The 18417-nt window shown below is 37.5% G+C and overlaps 1 protein-coding gene across 2 annotated transcripts in view; it reads right to left on the reverse strand.

Moving 5' to 3' along the window:
• Positions 1-12603: 12603 nt before the first annotated feature.
• The window catches only part of TLL1 (tolloid like 1), a 130854-nt gene continuing 125040 nt past the window's right edge, over positions 12604-18417 (reverse strand). For both annotated transcript variants that reach the window (XM_008638587.2, XM_017740639.1), the window contains exons 20-21: positions 17601-17851; positions 12604-15938 (exon numbers count right to left, since the gene is read on the reverse strand). In XM_008638587.2, coding sequence (XP_008636809.1) covers positions 15804-15938; positions 17601-17851 — 386 coding nt within the window. In that variant the 3' untranslated portion in view covers positions 12604-15803. The remainder of the gene's footprint in view (positions 15939-17600; positions 17852-18417) is intronic.

An 18417-nucleotide genomic window follows, 5' to 3' on the forward strand; every position in this document is an offset into this window, starting at 1 on the left:
GGTGGAGCCGCCTGCACAGGAGGTTTAGGTCGGCACATACCTTCTGATCACTGGAGAAAGAAATCATGTAACACTGTACTGACCAAAAGAACACCGCTTTCTGCCAGGCATACAGACACTGACACCTCAGTAGAACATCCACTCAAGCAGCATCCTTCTGATAATAAAGCTTGCCAAGCCTCAGTCAAACTTGTGGTCATCTCTTAGAACAGAAGAGCAAGACTGAAGCTTTCCAGCTAACATCATGCTAGCACCAACATCCTGCCAGACCATAAAAATACTACCAACAAAGGACAGCAACAGCTTTAACTGTGCTTAAAGGCCAACAAGCTCTGAAACAAAAGAAAGGAGAGACCATTTAGTGCCTGTATTTTCTATATGAAAAACAACATAAAAGAAATTAACCTAGAGCAAATCTTATAAAATTCCAAGTTCGCTATCGCTATTACATATTAAAAAATACATCTGTATGTGCAACAGTGCATTGCTACTGCTTTGAGGGAAGCAGAGCCACTCAGTTGGAGGAAGACACTGACTAATCACCTTAAAGCAGAATCTGTTGAAGTGTTAAACTAGCTTTTAGCCCCAGCAGTTCCTTCTGCTATCTGGTTATTTCAGTTCAATAACTCATTTGCTTAAGTTGAAAACCAACTAGGAGGTGAAAAAGAGCAAGGGTTGCTTTATTCATGCAGAAGAAGAGAATAGAATAGTAGAAGAAAAATGATGTGATAGCTGAAAAGGTCTGCTGCTTCTGAAATGTTGGGTATGTACTAACCAGAAACAACAGTTAATTGCAGATAGCATTCATTTTAGAGTCTAACTTCTTCTGAAGTATTGGACATGTTTAAGGTAGATTTAAATGACTAATAAAATACCACGTAACTCATAAAAACTTTTAGCTCATGGGGAAATTCTATCCTAATCTAGTCTCAAATGAAATACTGAAAATAAGCTTAAAATAAATTACATTCTTTATTTTCTCCTATCTAAGAGAAACAAAGTGAGATTGAAACCAGAACTGAAATAGTTGATGTATATCAATTGACTTCAATACAGACATTCACTTCTTTATTTCTAATCCACCACCATCATATTTTCAAAGTCATAAAATCCTCCTAGCTAAATAGCTAAATATGAGAAACAGTTTTTGATTTCTTTTTTTTTTTTTTTTTTTTGGGGGGGGGGGGCAGAGGGGCTTATCAGAAATAATGTTTTTATCTTCTTCTCAACAGCCCTCCTGTCCCTTCCATGCCTGCAGCAGCTGATCACAATATTTAGTAATTCTTAACCCTGCCAGCACTGTTAGCTCATCTACATGCTGTCTAGTGTAAAAGTCATTGAGCCACTGGCTGCTGGTTCCCCTTTCCTGAAATGCCCTCAGTAAACTGCCTTCCCCACAGAAAACAATTAGACGTGAACAGCAGGGCACTGAGGCCATTTGGAGCTTGTCCAATACAGCCTCACATGGAGAAGAGGGAAGTCACTATTCCTTTTAATGCTGGCTGCTTCAAAGATGACAACAAAGTATTTATTATCTGAAAGCTGTCAGCATATGTAATGAAGAGAAATAGGAAGCTGCAGCTCTGTATGTGTTTTGTAAGCCACAGTCTCTGCTAGAGAAATAATATATTCCTAAGTTGTTTAAGCAGGGTATGCAGTTTAAGGCTAAAATCATTGTTTATGCATTTGTAATAGAATTAGACACAGGATTATGAGATAAGTGGTTAACAGATGGAAAGACAGAAATTTCCAAGCCCTTTTGTTAAAATTACCTAGGTTATTCTTCTTCAGTAGCCAAAGAAGTGTTTTTAAAAAGAAAATTACATACCTCAGGCCAAGGTTTATAAACTTGCGCTTCAATCTACTATCCTGTTTACAAATACATTAATACATTACAAATAAACATTAAGAGATTGCAGTTATCTGAAGACTGCCTGCAAATGTGTTCTCAGTTATGTTTATTCATAAATTGAGTTAAATCTTTTGCACTGATTCAATGGTAAAATTCATATTACTTCCATTGAGACCAAAAGGGAGACCAGTGCTGCTATTTTGGAGTGCCCTAAATTCCAGCTAAAGTCTCCATATTAATGCAGTGTATTTATCTATTTTAAAATGAATAATTTATAGATGGCTTTTCCTCTAACTTCATGGATGATCTCTGGGAGTGACTCACTGATCTAATTTGTGTCTACAGAACAAGTAGTAAAGTTGTGTCATTGTCTAGCTTAGACAATGTGCAAAACCCACATCACCACAAAACAATTTATGCAAGACTGGTGATCTCTTTGATCAACTCCATTTTATAAGACAATAAATATCTTCTATTGAAAGAATGTCAAAAAGTATGTGTTTGGAAGATGTACATATTATTTCTTGGAATCCTACTGTAAGTCAATTGTGGGTCTTTCTTAAGTATTAATTGGTGTATTAATACTTTCTCTTTATGCAGGTCTGCAGCTGTGGTCATCAACACCTTCCAGAGGAAAATAATCTCAGTTAGATCTCAATCATGCTGTTTACCAATATGATCAGAGAAAAAAAATCAATTTTTTTTTAAATTTTCACTTTGCCTAGGAGTAAGACCAAAACCCAAAAGATGTTTCTGAAAGGGATTTCCCTTTAATGAGTGGTAGTGTAGGATGCTTTTAGGCATGAAAGGAGGGAAGATACTAGAAGGAGTGGAGTGCAATTCACTAGGACGGCAAGGGCAATTTGCCTAAGGAGGCAGCAACAATGCAACAAGGTTTATCTGTGCTGAAGTTCTCAATTCTTTAAAAATGAGGAACACTCTTGAACAGCTTAATCCTTGCTTTATATCACTATTTTTTCTTGACAAGAATTTTCCCTGTTCTCTTCCCATATCCAAATGGAACCTCCAGCCAAGAACACAGTTGTGTTCATTTGTTCATCTCATGCTCCAGGAGAAAATCAACTGTCTTCCCACCCTGACCCCATATGAGCATGAGCCAAGGTTGCTCCTTTGTGCGTAGGTGTAAACAGATGTTTAACTCAGTAACTGGTGTCCTTGAGTCTTGTAATTGATTTGTCTCTTCCTGTGGGGATGTGATTCATAACACCCTCTCTCTCTCTTCCTTTCATATTTATCCAAATACATCAGCAGAAGCAGCCCCACAGGCCACTGGCCAGCAGAGTTGAGGACCCCTTCCTGTAGTCATTAGAACCCAAAGAACTAGGTGGAAATGACATTAAAATGAAGGCTAGTCTGCTTGATATCTCACCATCTTCCTCACCAGCAGAAAAGGGAGCAATTTCTGTTTAGCAGGAATACTGGGCACCAAACCCACAATGTAATCCTAAAGAGAAAAGAGTGTATTTAGATGCTGGACTAACACGCAGAAAGCGGAAGACAACTCACTCTACTTACCTTTAAATGATAGTAAATTGTAGGTCATTAGTACAAATTCATTATCCCAGAACATAAAAGCAAATAAAGATGAGATACAATCACAAATCCCTCTAGAAATTAAAATTCCTTACTTGGAGCGTAGTACTCAGGTAGCGGCCTAGACCACAAAAGCCAACACTGTTGGCTTTTACTTTATTTTGGCAAAGGATTTTGGCTGAAGATGCCAATTCCCTACATGGATTGAGCTGCAAAGCCCTTTGGATCCTTACCATGTGGCCCTTCAAATCCCTTCCCTCCCTGGGACATGACTTTCTTGTCCTTTCTTCCAAATGCGCTGCTGTAGGTGTTGATTTACAGAAATGGTAGGGGTTTGTACCTTCCAGCCCCTTTCCTGGCAGGTTGCTGGGGCCCAAGAATTGCTATAGTATATGAATATAGGATTTTTTGTTGCGTCAGATGCAGGAAAGCATCAAGAAACTGAGGCAATAATGCTCCATAGCTAAACCACATGAAGTTTCTCTTCATTTTCCGCTTTGTGTGGTCCCATCCCTGTGCAGCAGGAAAAGAGGCTGCATCAATCCCATTCATTTCTTGTATCCAGAATAATGCAGGCCCTGCTCTGCTTCTTCCTCTCTCAAATCCCCCACAGGATAGCCAGAAAACAAAGGCAATGTTTGATGAGAAGTCCAAACCACTGCAACTGCGTAAGGACAACTTCTCACTTTCCCATTAATGATGGTGAACTTCAAACAACCCTTCCCACCTCAGCCTTGTTCTTCCACATTGCTGATGCCCCAAGACCACTCCAGTGTCCTGTCCACATATAGCCAACAGCACTTGTTTAAAAACTTATTTAAGGAATTGTAAGGGAATGGGATACAGGAGGTGAAGAGTTCCTTCAAACAAAAGGAAGATTACTGTCTCAGTCAAGAGTATGTTTTACTTTGAGTCTAATAATGTATTTATAAGTGCTTTCTACAAATGACTTGCTGTATTTTTGGTTTAGGACTTAAAGGTTGCACTAAATTTCAGAGATGCCTTATATTAACTTTGATCTGTGTGTTAAAAATAAGCAGATAAATGGTGCTAAAGTCTTTTCATTCCAGAAGGATGTTGGGTGATAAACTGCAAGGGTCAGATTCTGACCTGCACAACCCCAGAGCAGAACTTCATTACTTCAGCTGTACAGAGCTAAAAAGACCTGATTTCCTAGTGGTCCCAAGAGACATATGATTGACAGGCAGATAAATAAGGAAGCAGAGTTCTAAGAAATATGGACTATCTTTGAATTCAGAGGAAATGAGAAAAGCAGAAGGACCTTTTGCAGTCCAAGTTAAGTGCAGGCTTCAGAATAAAAGGCATAACATTAATAAATCTTCAGATTAAATAAATATTTAAGACAGGAGAAAAGCAGATTGCTAAATCATAAAGTGCTCTAAATTTGGATTAAAAAAGACAACTCTTCAGATAAAAATATGTCTTCCTTGAAAGCTGTATGCAAGGGAAATTTGAGGAAAGACAGATTGGCTCCCAGTAAAAGTTTTTTCTTCTAGAGATACAAATGGATAAACTGTATTTGGGGAAAAGGAAAAGCAGACTGATATTCTTAAGCATAGAAAATTAAAGGAAATATTCCTGAAATTTTGCCTGAGAGGAAATAAAATTTTAAAAATCCAACACACCCCAAACTCACATGACCACTTTTTTATTCATTTACATTTCCCTGCATACAAACATAAAATTATTTTTCCCTCTGATAGCAGCTTTAAAGAAAAATCTGCAGAGGTAGAAAGCACATAAGGCACTTCCCTGTCTGGCATTTGTCAAAGACAATTCCAAAGGAAAGCTGCTGGTGATTTAATTTATAATAGATATGACAAATATGGAAATCCAGTGGAAGGTATTGTTGCATTTCTTACTTCCATAGATGTCACAATGACTACATTATCCCATTTTTGTATGTGGGTCTATCTGTTCTTAGACGAGGTATGCCTTCTGAAGGAATAACAAAAAATTTCAAAATTCCACATGATCTTTGGGTTAAAACCATCACCTGTAGTAGTGATCTCACTACTCCATCACACAAAATGCTAACAGCATTTCAGGAAAAAAAGTTGTATCTTTGATATTTATGATTTTGTAGCACATAGTAGTTATTTCAAATCACTTTACTTGTGGGAAAAATTTTTTTTTAATGCTTTAATTAATGACTTGATACTATCTCTTTTATTGAGTCACATTACAGGTATTTTGGATAGGGTTGTAGGATGAAAAACAGACCTTGGAAAAACACAGATTGGATGGATATAGCCATTAGGCCCTGCTATGGTATATAGCAATAAAGTTACTGTAGAAATCTGATGCTTATTAATAGCAATCATCAGCTCTATAAATCAGACTCAACCTTCCCTATGTTGATCATGTGATCCCAAATGAATGACACATGGTCCTGGCACAGGCCATGAGTACAGTGCTGTAGTCTCTAGATTTCATAAAAATAAGGTAGAAAGGACTAAAGCCATTCTGTACAGAACAAAAAAAAAGTGATAATAAAGTTTGTTTCAAAACTGGAAAGCTTTGCCCATTCATCCACCAATCTAAGCCAAACGCAGTTAGGTGATATATTATGATCAATAGAAAAATGTGAAAATAACAACATGACTGACATTTGGAGAAACCTCAATTAAATGCTTTTACCTCTATAAATGCCACTGAAGCTTTTGTGGAGTAACTGGCCACAACCGCTATTTCCATCTCCAGTTTCCCTGAAATGCTCCCTTGATGCAGAATTTAAAAGCCATCACTCCAAATCTCCTCCCCTTCCTTCTTTTGCCAGCTATTACTGCTGGGCGTGATGTCTTCCAGTATGGAATATCCTGTAGGACAGCGGGGTGGTTCGGTCTGGACCGGGCGTAGATGGTCAGTGACGGACGGAGACGAGAGATCTCTGAAGTCAGATCTTGGAACATGCGGTTTATTGCAAAGGGCGTGGGTACAGGGGCACTGCTTAGAGCTGCAGCTGGCAGCTCTGAGCAGGCCCAAGAGAGCAAGAGAGTAAGCGAGTAAGTAAGGAGAGAGAGAGAGAGAGTGTAAGAGTGTGCGAAGAGTAAGAGAGGAATGGAATGGAAAAATGAAGTATTGGTTACAATACAATAAATCATCTTCTGTACTGAATATTCTAATTGTCACTAACCAATCTAATACAAGATACAAATCCTATAGCATTTACATACAGCCTATAAGAGTTCTTATATTACCATAGAGTGTTACATCTTAACTTCTAAAAACTACTCTTTGGACCCCTTCTGCTGAGCTAGTAGGGTCTGCTCTGACCCTTGGACCTGCCTGCAAGCAGAGGGTATTGTTCAATCAAGAGGGGATTACCTTCAGTCGGCCATACCATTGTTTTCCAGTTGTTCAGTAACTAAGACTTGGTATCTCAAAGGTGGCTTTCATTTCAATGTCGCCTGTAGTTTTCATATTCCCAAAATCTTTTGTCAGGCAATCATATTTATAAGGCTTTCCTGTTTCATCTTCCCCAACAATATCCCTTTGGTCAGTTGGGATCAACTGTTCCAGCTGTGTCCCCTCTCAACTCCTGGTGCACCCCCAGCCTCCTTGCTGGCTGGGTGGGGTGAGGAGCAGAAAGGGCCTTGACTCTGTGCAAGTCCTGCTTAGTAATAACAAAATTATCCCTGCGTTATCTACATTCTTTCCAGCACAAATACAAAACACAGCCCCATACTAGCTACTGTGAAGAAAATTAACTGTTATACCTAAACCCACCACAACTTCTTCATGTTTTTCTCAGCCTCAGTTTAATACTGGCATTCATGTATTCTATGCAACAGAAAAGGACCAGTTTAAGAAAGTTAGGTCTTTTATTTTCCATTTCCTCCTATATTTGTTAGATTTCTCTCACCCCTGTAATTAATTTTCTATTTCTTTATTTGGTCTTGTTTTTTTCTTGCAAAAACCTGCTGAAAGATTATGTTTTTAATCCTGTTCTTTATTTAATTTTTGCTTCTTCTTAGTGACTGTCTGGTGACTGAAGACTGCATATCAGAGCCGTTCTCCTACAAAGAATATAATGAGACTGGCCACTTGCAACTTGTCCTGTGTGCAAGGGCAGGGGCATGCTAGAGAATGAAATACGAGTTGGTGAGTTACTCTTGCACTGAAATATATTAGAGACATGTAGAAATAGAATGGAAATTTCTGCATTTTAATGAAATAAGAGAAGCCAGCTAACCAACATAAAACTCACTCATTCAGTCAATCCAACATATCCTCTTCAAAGCGCTCACAATTTATTTCAGAGTCCATAAGGGAGTAATCAAAAGAAACAATGTCACAAACTATGCCATGTTAGCCACTAAGATTTAGCTGGAATTGGTATAAACAAAACCTCTCTATTCCTCATGCCTAATTAAAGAGAAGTTAATTATGATTGTCTAGAAGAGACAATTTCACTCAAAAGAAATTTCCAGTTGGAAAGGGGAAACCTACTTTAAAAAGCATCTTGATAAATTATTTTCTGTGTGGCAATTTAATTCAGTGAAGAAATATGACAAAATACAAAAAAACCAAGATGTGAATGTAGGCTGGAGTAACTGGAGGTCTCTTTCAGAACTCCACTGTTCATGCCAGGGATCCATTTCAAAATGCAATCCTGATGTTCTTCTACCATAAATTTTGCTACAAACTCACGTCTGATTTCCACTCTATTTCTTACACTTTGAATAAATGAAGTGGGAAACTGAAAAACAAATTCTGAAGTATTCCTCAGGTGACTTGTATCAGAACACAGTATTTAATGAAGTGCCATAACAGGCAACTGTAGTCCTCCTTTTTGGAACGACATCAAGCACTAGGGATGTTGGCAATAGCATACATTTTTCATTTGAACACTGTTTCCAGAGACTTTTTTTTCCACTTGAAACAATCAATCTCACTTAGGATGCAAACAGCTGTTCTTCATTCAACAACTTCACCCAGAATAAAGGGTTTTAAAGGACACATCTGGGGGATTTTCTGTATTTGTATGCAAACTGCTCTGAAGATCATGACGAAAAGCAAAAATAAAAAAATAAAGGTCTTCCCTTGTATGCAGAAGCAATAACACCACAATATTTTATCACAACATTTTAGTTTTTCCGTTCTTCCTCAGTTGTTCTACACCATAGTCAAATCCTATTTTCAGACCCAGGAGTTTCTTAAGGCACATTGTGACAATGTCAAATTGTTTTTAGCAATGGAAGCTTAGAGAGTCAAAATCTTTTTTCTCCAACTTGCTCTTGCAATGTCATTTGCTTTGAGATTTTAAATAAAAGCAGTGAATTTGTGGCTTCCCAGAAGAGATAGGTTATATGTTTTGCTCAAGAAAAGGAAGAGAAGCAACTGTGCATATGTAGTCTTACTTCTGACAAATCTCTGCTACCAGTTGACTTTGGTTAAGTAGTCCCAGTATAAAGTAAACAAATTGAATCCAATTTATATTTCTAAGTATTTTCTTTATTATTTTCAGTGTGGTACGCTAAATCCACCAACCAATCCAAGTTTTTTGGGTAAAAAACAGCAACTGAAGGGATACCCAACTCTCTTTTTTCAAGGGGGAAACTAACCAGCTTGTCTGCTTGTGTCCTCAGGAAAGGAGCTCCTCAGGCCAAGGACCTTTTGGAAAGGCAAACCCAATAGCCTCTCATTCCTAGTTCTGCCAAACCAACCCTAAGAAAGACTTGGAATCAATGCTTCTAAGATTAAAAAAAAAAAAAAAAAGTCTGATTTTTATTCATAGAGCTATTCTCATTAGGATCAATATTTTCACAAGGCTTCCTGAAACACAACTATTTTGAAACATTCTCAGCAGAACTTTTGTTGTGGCTTTATGTAAACATAATACTAATATGCCCTTTGCAATAGAGAATTTGAGAGCCAGATTTTGTGCAAACTGCAATAAGAGTTGCCCCTCCCTGCTTGTGTCTCTCCCTCCCTCAGCATTAACGGGCACTGTGGTAGGTTACCACAGACTAAATTCATTTAGCACTCACTAAATTTCCCAAATGTTAAAATCCTCCCTTATAGCATTAAAAAAACCAAAATCTCCTTCCAATGGTATAAGGAATCAGCCCATATTTTAAACAGCTGTAAATCACAATTAACACTGACATAATTTTATGTCCTACAGGGCAAACTGACTAAGAAAATTCAGGATTTATCTACTCTAAAATGCACATTTTAAAAAGTATTATGTAGCAGCAATCTCAAGGAAGTTTCTCTTCAAAATGATAAAAATAGAGTTACTACTGTGATTACCTAGAAATATTCCAAAGATGTTTTAGTCTGTGTCTTCCCTACAATATTGCCTTTGCTGACATAATAACAATAAGAAATTTAAAGTAACCAATTAAATGTCAATAGGTAAAATTTTCAGCTCTGTATGGTCTTTCCATATAGCATAGTCCAGGCTATGGATTTTAGTAATTAAAATTGTTTGTCTCATGACCATCAGAAGAAATAGCAACAATGTAAGAAAGGCAAGAATATTAGTAAAGATGTCTCAAGTCAGCTTTTTTCCATGCAGCTCTTCAGAACATCAACTTTGTAAAGACATCTCAACAACCATCAACACCTGCTATATGTCAATATTCTGCTTGAGAATTTTTACTCAAGATGTCCAGGTTGCAGATGTGGGTCATTATTGTATTCTATCTATTGTAATAGAAGTGTTCTCATCTTCACTAGCGACAGTTCTTTCAATTATAAAAGTGTATTGCTATTAAGTTCATTGAACAGAACGCAAATGTTTTGCACAAATTTGAGCAGAGTGCTTCATAACTGAAAGGCACCTTTAGGTATTGCTCTTTCTCCATTAGACAGCATTCTGTACAATATGGCTCCTGATATTTGAGAGATGGGACTATCATCCCTGGGAAATTCTTCTGTCTCTAACACTGAAGAGGTCTCCTGACACTCAGCTTAAGTATTTTATTGTTCAGATTCGGTTTTTTACTCCTATACATATTGTTGTAACATCTTCTAAACAATCTCACTCTACTCTGTGAGAATCACATGCCATATGCAAGCCAAAATGTCTTTTTTATCTTTCCTTTTTCACTATAACTTCCCTTCATTGTGTGGACACTTACCTGACGTGCCCCTAGAAAACACTACCATTACTGTGGAGGGAGAGAAAGGTCATTGAGCGTGCTCTGAAAGACTTTATATTCCCAATGATTATTAGCATTCCTTGTGTGTCAGAAGTTGCTATCACATGGGAAACACCTTCTAACATATATGCATAAATTCAGGGATCCTTTCCCATAGTTGCAACAACACAGGAAGAATTACTACACCTGAAGGCCACTGAAGACATTCACATACACAAAAAAAAATCTGTCATCTGTCTTTCTATCATATCACTTAATCTTGCATTAGGATGAGATTTGACAGGTTACAAATAAAAACCAGGGAAAACAATTGCAGAAATGGGATCCAAATAGGGAGACTCAAGCCTTGCTAATGTTTCCTTTTGCTGTTAACCCAATACCACTGTACCATAAATATATTTTGCCACTGACTCAGCTTATTCTCTTTGTGAACGCAGAATGAGAAACCAGGGAAAATGAGAACATTTTCTAACAAGGAATAACTTGCAAAATGCATTTTCCTTTTTTTTGTTTAAATCAGACTTCATTCATCCTGATTCCATGAAACAATATTAATCAGCTGCCTATTATTTTGATTAATTGAACTAGATCAAGCAGAATAACATTAAAATGTTGTCCCAAATATTCAGGTTAGAGCAGCAAGACTTGATAGCGCTAGAGGGGGGAAAAAACTCAACCTGTAAGAGCTATAGCCCAGTGTTCCTCTCTCACACAAGTGGATAGTTACTCTAGGTATACGTGATTAGGAACCAAAGCAAGTAATTTCTTAGGTTGTCTTCAGTTCTCTGTTTGAAAAATTCACTAACCACTGCAATTAATCATCTAACCATTCCCTAGGTAAGGGAAAGCAATACAGCATAAAGCAGTTTTAAAGAATATGAAGGATGCATTGAAAAAATAATGTATCAGCAACAGTGCTGACTTTGGAGACTCCTTTTTTCTTTATAATATAATGTAGTTGTGTCTGTGGTAGCTTTATATTTTGCTTTTTCAGGCATTTTATTTGTTCTGGCTCCTCTTTCTTTTCTTGACTGACCAATTAATAATTGAATCATAATCAGCAATGATAAAATCAAAATAAGAGCAAGTCCTTTGGTAAGGTTCTGCCAATCTGCATGATCACATACGTTAATGTGATATAACCCATCCCCTCCTATTACTCATTTGGACCCAACTGAAGGCCTGAAGTCAAAGCAAAATTCTCCTCTGGTTACTGGCCAGGTCTATTTTAAGATTGAATGCTTTCCTGAAATTGCATACACATATCAGGTCCCTAAAGTCTGAGATCTGTAAATTTTGGCAGAACAGAACCATTTAATTATAGAAGTTCCAGTGAGCCTTGACGGTCACCACTCTCTATGGCAGTGCAGCACACAGTTAGTGCAGCACACACACAGCCTGTGAGGTCAACAACAATTTCCTCTGTTAGAACAAATTAGGTGTGCCACTTACACCCCAGCACCATAGCAAAATTGCAACCCTATTCCCCAGGTGGATAAAGCTTCCATCCAATAATTTAATTTTTACAGTGGTTCAAAAGCAATCTGCTTTAAATGAAAAAGTAACTCTGCAATATTGTGTTAAGGATCTGATTTGGCTCTCACCCATGCTTAGGTCAACTCACTGTCTCACAGAAAGGCAATGTTACTCAAATATGTTGTCGACTATAATAAAAGGCCAGCAAAGAACAGAACATTTGCTGTGTGTGCACCTGCCTTGCTTTATTCACTTCAGCTTGACCTCCACAGCTTGTACGTAAGGCAACCATTTTAACTGCTTTCACTGACGACTTTTATTCTTTTTTTACTTTTTTTTCCTCTTTGTTTGTTTGAGGTTTTTTTTTTTAAGGGCACAAGAATAGCCTCTCACAAACATACCTTCCCTCTTATCTGATTATCTGAGCATGATAACAGGATATCAAGGATCACAGGATTTGGTCTGCCACAGACTTAAATTCTCCAAGAGCTGTCAGCCATGCAGAACCAGCCTATTCCATCAAAATAACACTTTACGCTGAATTTAACAACATTAAAGAATAAAACTCATCAAATCAGAAGCTCTTGATGTAGTTGAGAAAACTTTACTATATGCTCCAGGAAAAGTAATTTAAATCCATTAACTTTGCCACAGTCAAAAAAGTTTGTCAAATAGGAAGCAGAACAAGCGAGTATCATCTTCATCCTGATGGGAATGTTGCCAGTAAATGCACTGTAACTAGATCTCAAAGCTGGAACTGCACATGTGGATAACCCACACTCCTTTTCACAATTTCAAATATCAAAATTAATTCTTTTTTCATTATTTTCTGATTGTTAGGCTATTTATGAGGCATGCTTCCCCTAAGGGAGGAGTTCATTTTTCATTACATCAGGGAAAACCACCTAGGACTTGTAAATAGCTATGGTTTTAATAGCATCTGATAGCACCACAAGGCACTGACTAGGATCATGGCCAATGAGAAGATACAACCCATATGGTCCATTTATCATCAAGATAATCATTAAGAACACCTTCTGCATTTTCACCACTCTGAAGCATATGAGATCTACAATGGAATAAGCAATCAGAGAAATAAAATCAAACTTTGTATTCAAAGTTATGGCAACTACTCTCTTCTGACTTCTACATATTCCATATGAAACAATCCCAGAAATGCTGTACTCAAAAGCAATTTTTTGATATGACCATAAAGAAGCACCTTCCACAGAGTTTTGGAAATACACCATAATGTGTTGCCCCCAGTCCAACCTCCTCTCCATCCATTCCAGCTGCGCTATTCAACATAGAACAGCAGGATTTATACAGGGGCCTGTATGAATCAAGAACAACAAGAAAAACCTTTCCAAAAAAACATGAACTTGGCTCAACCCTGTGATTATTAGAGTAATCTTGAGAGGAATAAGAAAGCCTAATTTAGAGAAAAGGAAGGCTTTAGCAAACAGAGAGAGATAATACTAAGGGGAGACCGGAACAGAAAAGTGGAAAATAAGATAGCACGGAAACTTGCATTTGATCTCAGCCTCAGAATTTCCCAGCTCCTTTTGATTAACCTTGCCAGGGAGACACTCCTGCTGCTTGCTTTTCCTTTCAGAAATTCAAGCATTGGAATTCCACCCAGCTGATAAATTATGTAACAACATTACGAATACACATTTTTTTAACTTCAGCAATATCTCTGGCTGAATTCTGTAGTAAAATATCTTGGAGAAAATGTTTGTAGTTCATTTCTTGATCAAACAACCTGAAAAATGAGCCAAAAAGACAGTGTAGCAGCATTATAAAAATACAGAAATTATTAAGTTTTTGAAATTCACACGCATCAGTCTAAAAAGAAAAATATATATGAGCAGTAACAGGGCTGCTAAAACAACCAAAGACACCTATACAGACATTCGGTTTTTATTTTTATAAAAAAGGTCAGATTTATTAGTGCCAATGTATGTCCATAGAAGGAAACAAAAACTAAGCTAATCTGAGTAGCAACTTACATCAAAGGATATCAAAATAATATTTCTTGTAAGTGAAACATAATACTTCATTTAAACTTGATTCTTGCAAACTAGAAGTCCTTGTTATCTGTCTATGAAGCCTTTAAAGAAAAGTTGCTACAGTCAAACAGGGTCCTGATAGAACTTGGCACATAAAGAAACAATTCCATATTCACCCACACAATACCTCTCACTCTCCTGGAGCACTCATTCATACAATACTTACATAATGCATATACATTATGACTAAAGCCATGTACGGCCTAAAGCACATAGAGTATCTCAGTTCTAAATGTAACATAACTCTACATCAAAAGCAGGTCACTGTATTTACAGCAGAAGATCTCTCTCTGCAGATCGGGCTTTTGCTTGAAGATCCTTTTGTTAGTGTATGCTAAGATGCTTGAATTGTCAAATTATTTATCAAATTAGAAGTGTATCTACAGGAAGATCTGTCTGATTGTGTGTGAGGATTCTAAGGCAATAATAGTAGTTGTTCCACAGGAATAGCGCTGCCATTGCAACCCACTTTCCATCGGAGCAATGAAGCCTTCCTTCTCCAGATGCAGCCAGGTATAGTGAGACATTCATGATCTGCAAACTGTTGGCTCAAAAGTCTAAAACTTCTCGGTTTGTTTGGTTTTTTTAATGTTCATGGAATAGCACCATAGGAATTCACACTTGATATCATAAAAATCCTGGGTCTGTTGTTTTGTTTTGCTTTTTTCACCATCATGGATATTCTTACTCTTACAAAAAAAACCCTAACAAAAACCTCTTTGGGAAACTTCTCTTTTGGACACTACTGCAGCTTAATTTCTGAGTAACTAAATCAGGCAAACAGCTCATTCACAAAAAGGTCCAAAGAAATAAAGCTTAGCAGTGGTTTCAAATGTACTGCTGAAAACAAATTCAGTAGGAGGATTTTCAGATGATCCTTGACCATTTCTCTCTCTCATGGATACTGATTTTGATTCAGGACAGGTTTTCATCTCAGTCTCTTTCTATATTCAGTGCAAAATAAGAGCACATCATCAGAGATAGCTTACTTAACCAGTAAACCAAACATTTTCAGATGCTTACACCATTCAAATTCAGTCAACTAGTGATGACTGATGTAACAGTTCAGACTTCTCAGTCATTAGTAAAACAAAATACTCTATAGATCAGTTATGTTTCAGAAGTAAGATTTTCCAGTTTCAAAACACTGATAACCTGATATGACAGATGAATTTGTAAAAAGTACAGAACAATGCAGGAAGGACTTCCCATCCCATATCTTCTTTCAAGTCCTTGTACACGACGTATGCAGGATTCAAAGTCAAAGCAACTGGGTAGAAGGACAGTATTTTGAGTGTGTGACCTAAAAGAGCTTCTTTTCCTCCTAGACACCATACAATTGTCAGTAGGAAGAATGGTCTACGGGGTCACTTCCCCTGAATGAAACTGATTGAATCCACACGCAGCTCTAGCAAATACTGGACCATGAACAAAAGCTTTTATATTCTCCCTGCATGCAAAGTCCTTTCACAAGCTCTGCAGAGACAGTCAAGTATGGAGCCTGCACATCATCATCTTGACTATTCCACTAGGGTAGGTGATTTTCTTCTTTTATTTTATTTCAGTCTCTAGTCTTATAAGTCAGCATTTCCACTGAACTTATAATAAACATTTGTGCTAATAACTTCAGTTTAAAAAAAAAAAAATGACACGCCTTCCTTCCTTTTCACTGTGCATTCTTTCTCACTCTCCTTTTCTGGCATAGAGGTTCTTGTGTTATTTTTTGGTGCGCATGCTATCTGGATATTTTATACTTCTGTATCGTATATGAAATCCTTTCTTGTTGATTGTATCATCAGTGTGAAAGTGAAGTAAAAGAGATTCCCCTGCTGAATAAATTTCTTCTGGTGGCTAAAATAAATCAATAAAGAGAAAAAAATTATTTGCCTACTCTGTGTATTCCTTCACTATTTTTTTTCCTTACAAATATTTTTCTTTTTCTGCTATGCCTCATCATGTACTTCCACTGTGTCTCATATGATGTCATCTGACATCATCAGACAGAATAGTTCTATCTCATTCAGCTCTCAATTACAGGCGAAGAATTTTTGAGACAGACTGAGGAAATAACCTAAACTCCTAGTTTCTCTCTAGTTCAGCTGGAGTAAGACAGTGACTGGGCAGGACCACGTACAATATTCTAAATTTAGATAAACAGAGGTCAATACCTATTTTCCATCTCATTCTTCATAGCCCTCACAATGTCCGGTTTTATTACTGAAGCACATCGATCAGAAATATCAGCTGAACTACCAAATCCTCTTTCTAAAGTTGAGAAGTTGTTAATATATACTAACAGTGTCTTTTTCCCACTCCAGCTTGGATCATTTTGGTTTTTATTTTCAATAGCTTTTCTATTTAATTGTATCTTTCCTATGTGGCATCTGAAGCCATTCATTTACATCTTACCAGAACCAAACCGCCACTGCCAGTACTCAATCATTCCACCCCGAGCCCCAAAAAGAAGAAAATAATTCAGCCCATTTTCTTGTTCGCTGCACTTCTATTTGTAAAATAAAACAGTAACTTGCAAAGAAAAATACTGTTTTGTGTAAATTAGTAGATTTTAGGCTCAGTTGTAGCATTTCCCTTTCAATAGATTCCCAACAGTTCAAATGGAAGCACCTTTTGTGCATCATTAATTAGTGTTCAAAAATTCACTAAAAGGATTTAAGGCAGTTTACAGGTGACTTGTCTGAATGACTAAGATGTTTGATCCAGCACAGTGGCTCAAAAAAGTGACACATAATTACTTAAGAGCTTCTGTCATCTCATGTAGAGTCTTTGAAGCCTTTTATCTAGGCAAAGAGTATATGTAGGAAAGTGTGCTTGCCCTGGCGCACATATAAAGAATTGATGAGGACTTGTGGGATCATTGCACTGGTTTTCACAAGGCAGGCAGCCAGCAGACCAGCGCAAGTCTAAAATGAGAAATAGGATACAGCATTTTCAGTGTGTCATCTGGCCAATTTCCTCCATGTCTCACAGTTAAAATGTGTCAGAATGCATATAGGATTTCATGATTTTCTTAAGGCCCATATTAATCACTCAGGTTAGGACCCATTTTTTCCTAAAATCAGACTTAAGAAGTCAATGAGCACACTCTAAATACCTCCCAGCTGCCCCTCTTACTGTAAAATGTGTCTTCTTTCCAACTCAAAGAATTTTAATGTAATAATTTTCAACACTGCTGCACTTCCCTCTACATAAGGGAAAAAGCTGCTAACTTTTTTGTGTGCTGATAAACACACCACTACCAGCTACTTAAAGATTAACATAACATTACAATACTTTGGTCAAAAAATAGGTAAGAATATTTATTGATTAAAGTATTTCAAGGGAGTTATTGTACTACAAGCCTGCAAATTTATACATTAAAATCTGAAGTAGATAATCTAGTATCTTCACTACAAGGTGTAGTAATGAAACCTCATGATCCTTACCTTCCTCTGCCCTGCCTTTCTTATTCTTTTTGCAGAAACCAAAAAAAAAGTTTTATATCTATTTACTTACCCCAGATCCACAAAATCGACCGAGTCTCACAGCTGTCTTATCATGACCATCAAAAAGCTCCACGTAATCATAGCCACAGTCTGCCTCCTCCTCAACCTCGAAAGTCTGGAACATTAACTCGACGCGAGAGCCGCGCTCGGCCACCAGGAGCCAGTCGCAGTCCGCCTGAACCGGGTAGTTGTTATCACCAAACTGAGCATGCGAGTACAGGTCCTTGGGCTTGAGTTCAGCTTTCAACCGACCACCACACTCTAAATGGAGGGGAAAAAAAGATGGTGAAGCTTATTCAGTGCAAATTTGTGTTTTCTTTTCATAGATGCCCAGTCTTATTCAGGCTGAGCACATTTACCCAAGGAGGGTAGTCAAAAAAGCTGAAAGCGAAGTACTACCCTGTAGGAACATAAATCCATCATTCTGAGTATTTGTTATATAAATTCTGTTTTATAACTAGAGAGACTTGAACATAGTTCATAATTTTCAAGTGGAAGACAAAGACAGGGAACACCAAAGCTGTAAGGAATGTGGCTTAAGCAGTATGACAGTCTTTGGGCAGGCACTTGAAAAGGTTCCTGTGGCCAGCAAGACAGTTGCTGTAAGGGTACCCACATTTCAGTGGTGACATTTCCACATGAGTTAATGACACCATTTGCAAGTGATAGGGGAGGATCAGGTCCAGCACACACACAGTCAGTGGCTGAGTGCAAAACTCTTTTGTTTCACAGTAGTGTCGTCTTTAACCATAACGTGGCACCTGGAGATCCAGCTCAATACTAAATACCACTGCCAAGCTTGCTACCTTGTTTGCTGTGTAGTCCAT

This window comes from Corvus brachyrhynchos, unplaced genomic scaffold (genome assembly GCF_000691975.1).
Source record: "Corvus brachyrhynchos isolate BGI_N302 unplaced genomic scaffold, ASM69197v1 scaffold178, whole genome shotgun sequence".
Taxonomy (NCBI): domain Eukaryota; kingdom Metazoa; phylum Chordata; class Aves; order Passeriformes; family Corvidae; genus Corvus; species Corvus brachyrhynchos.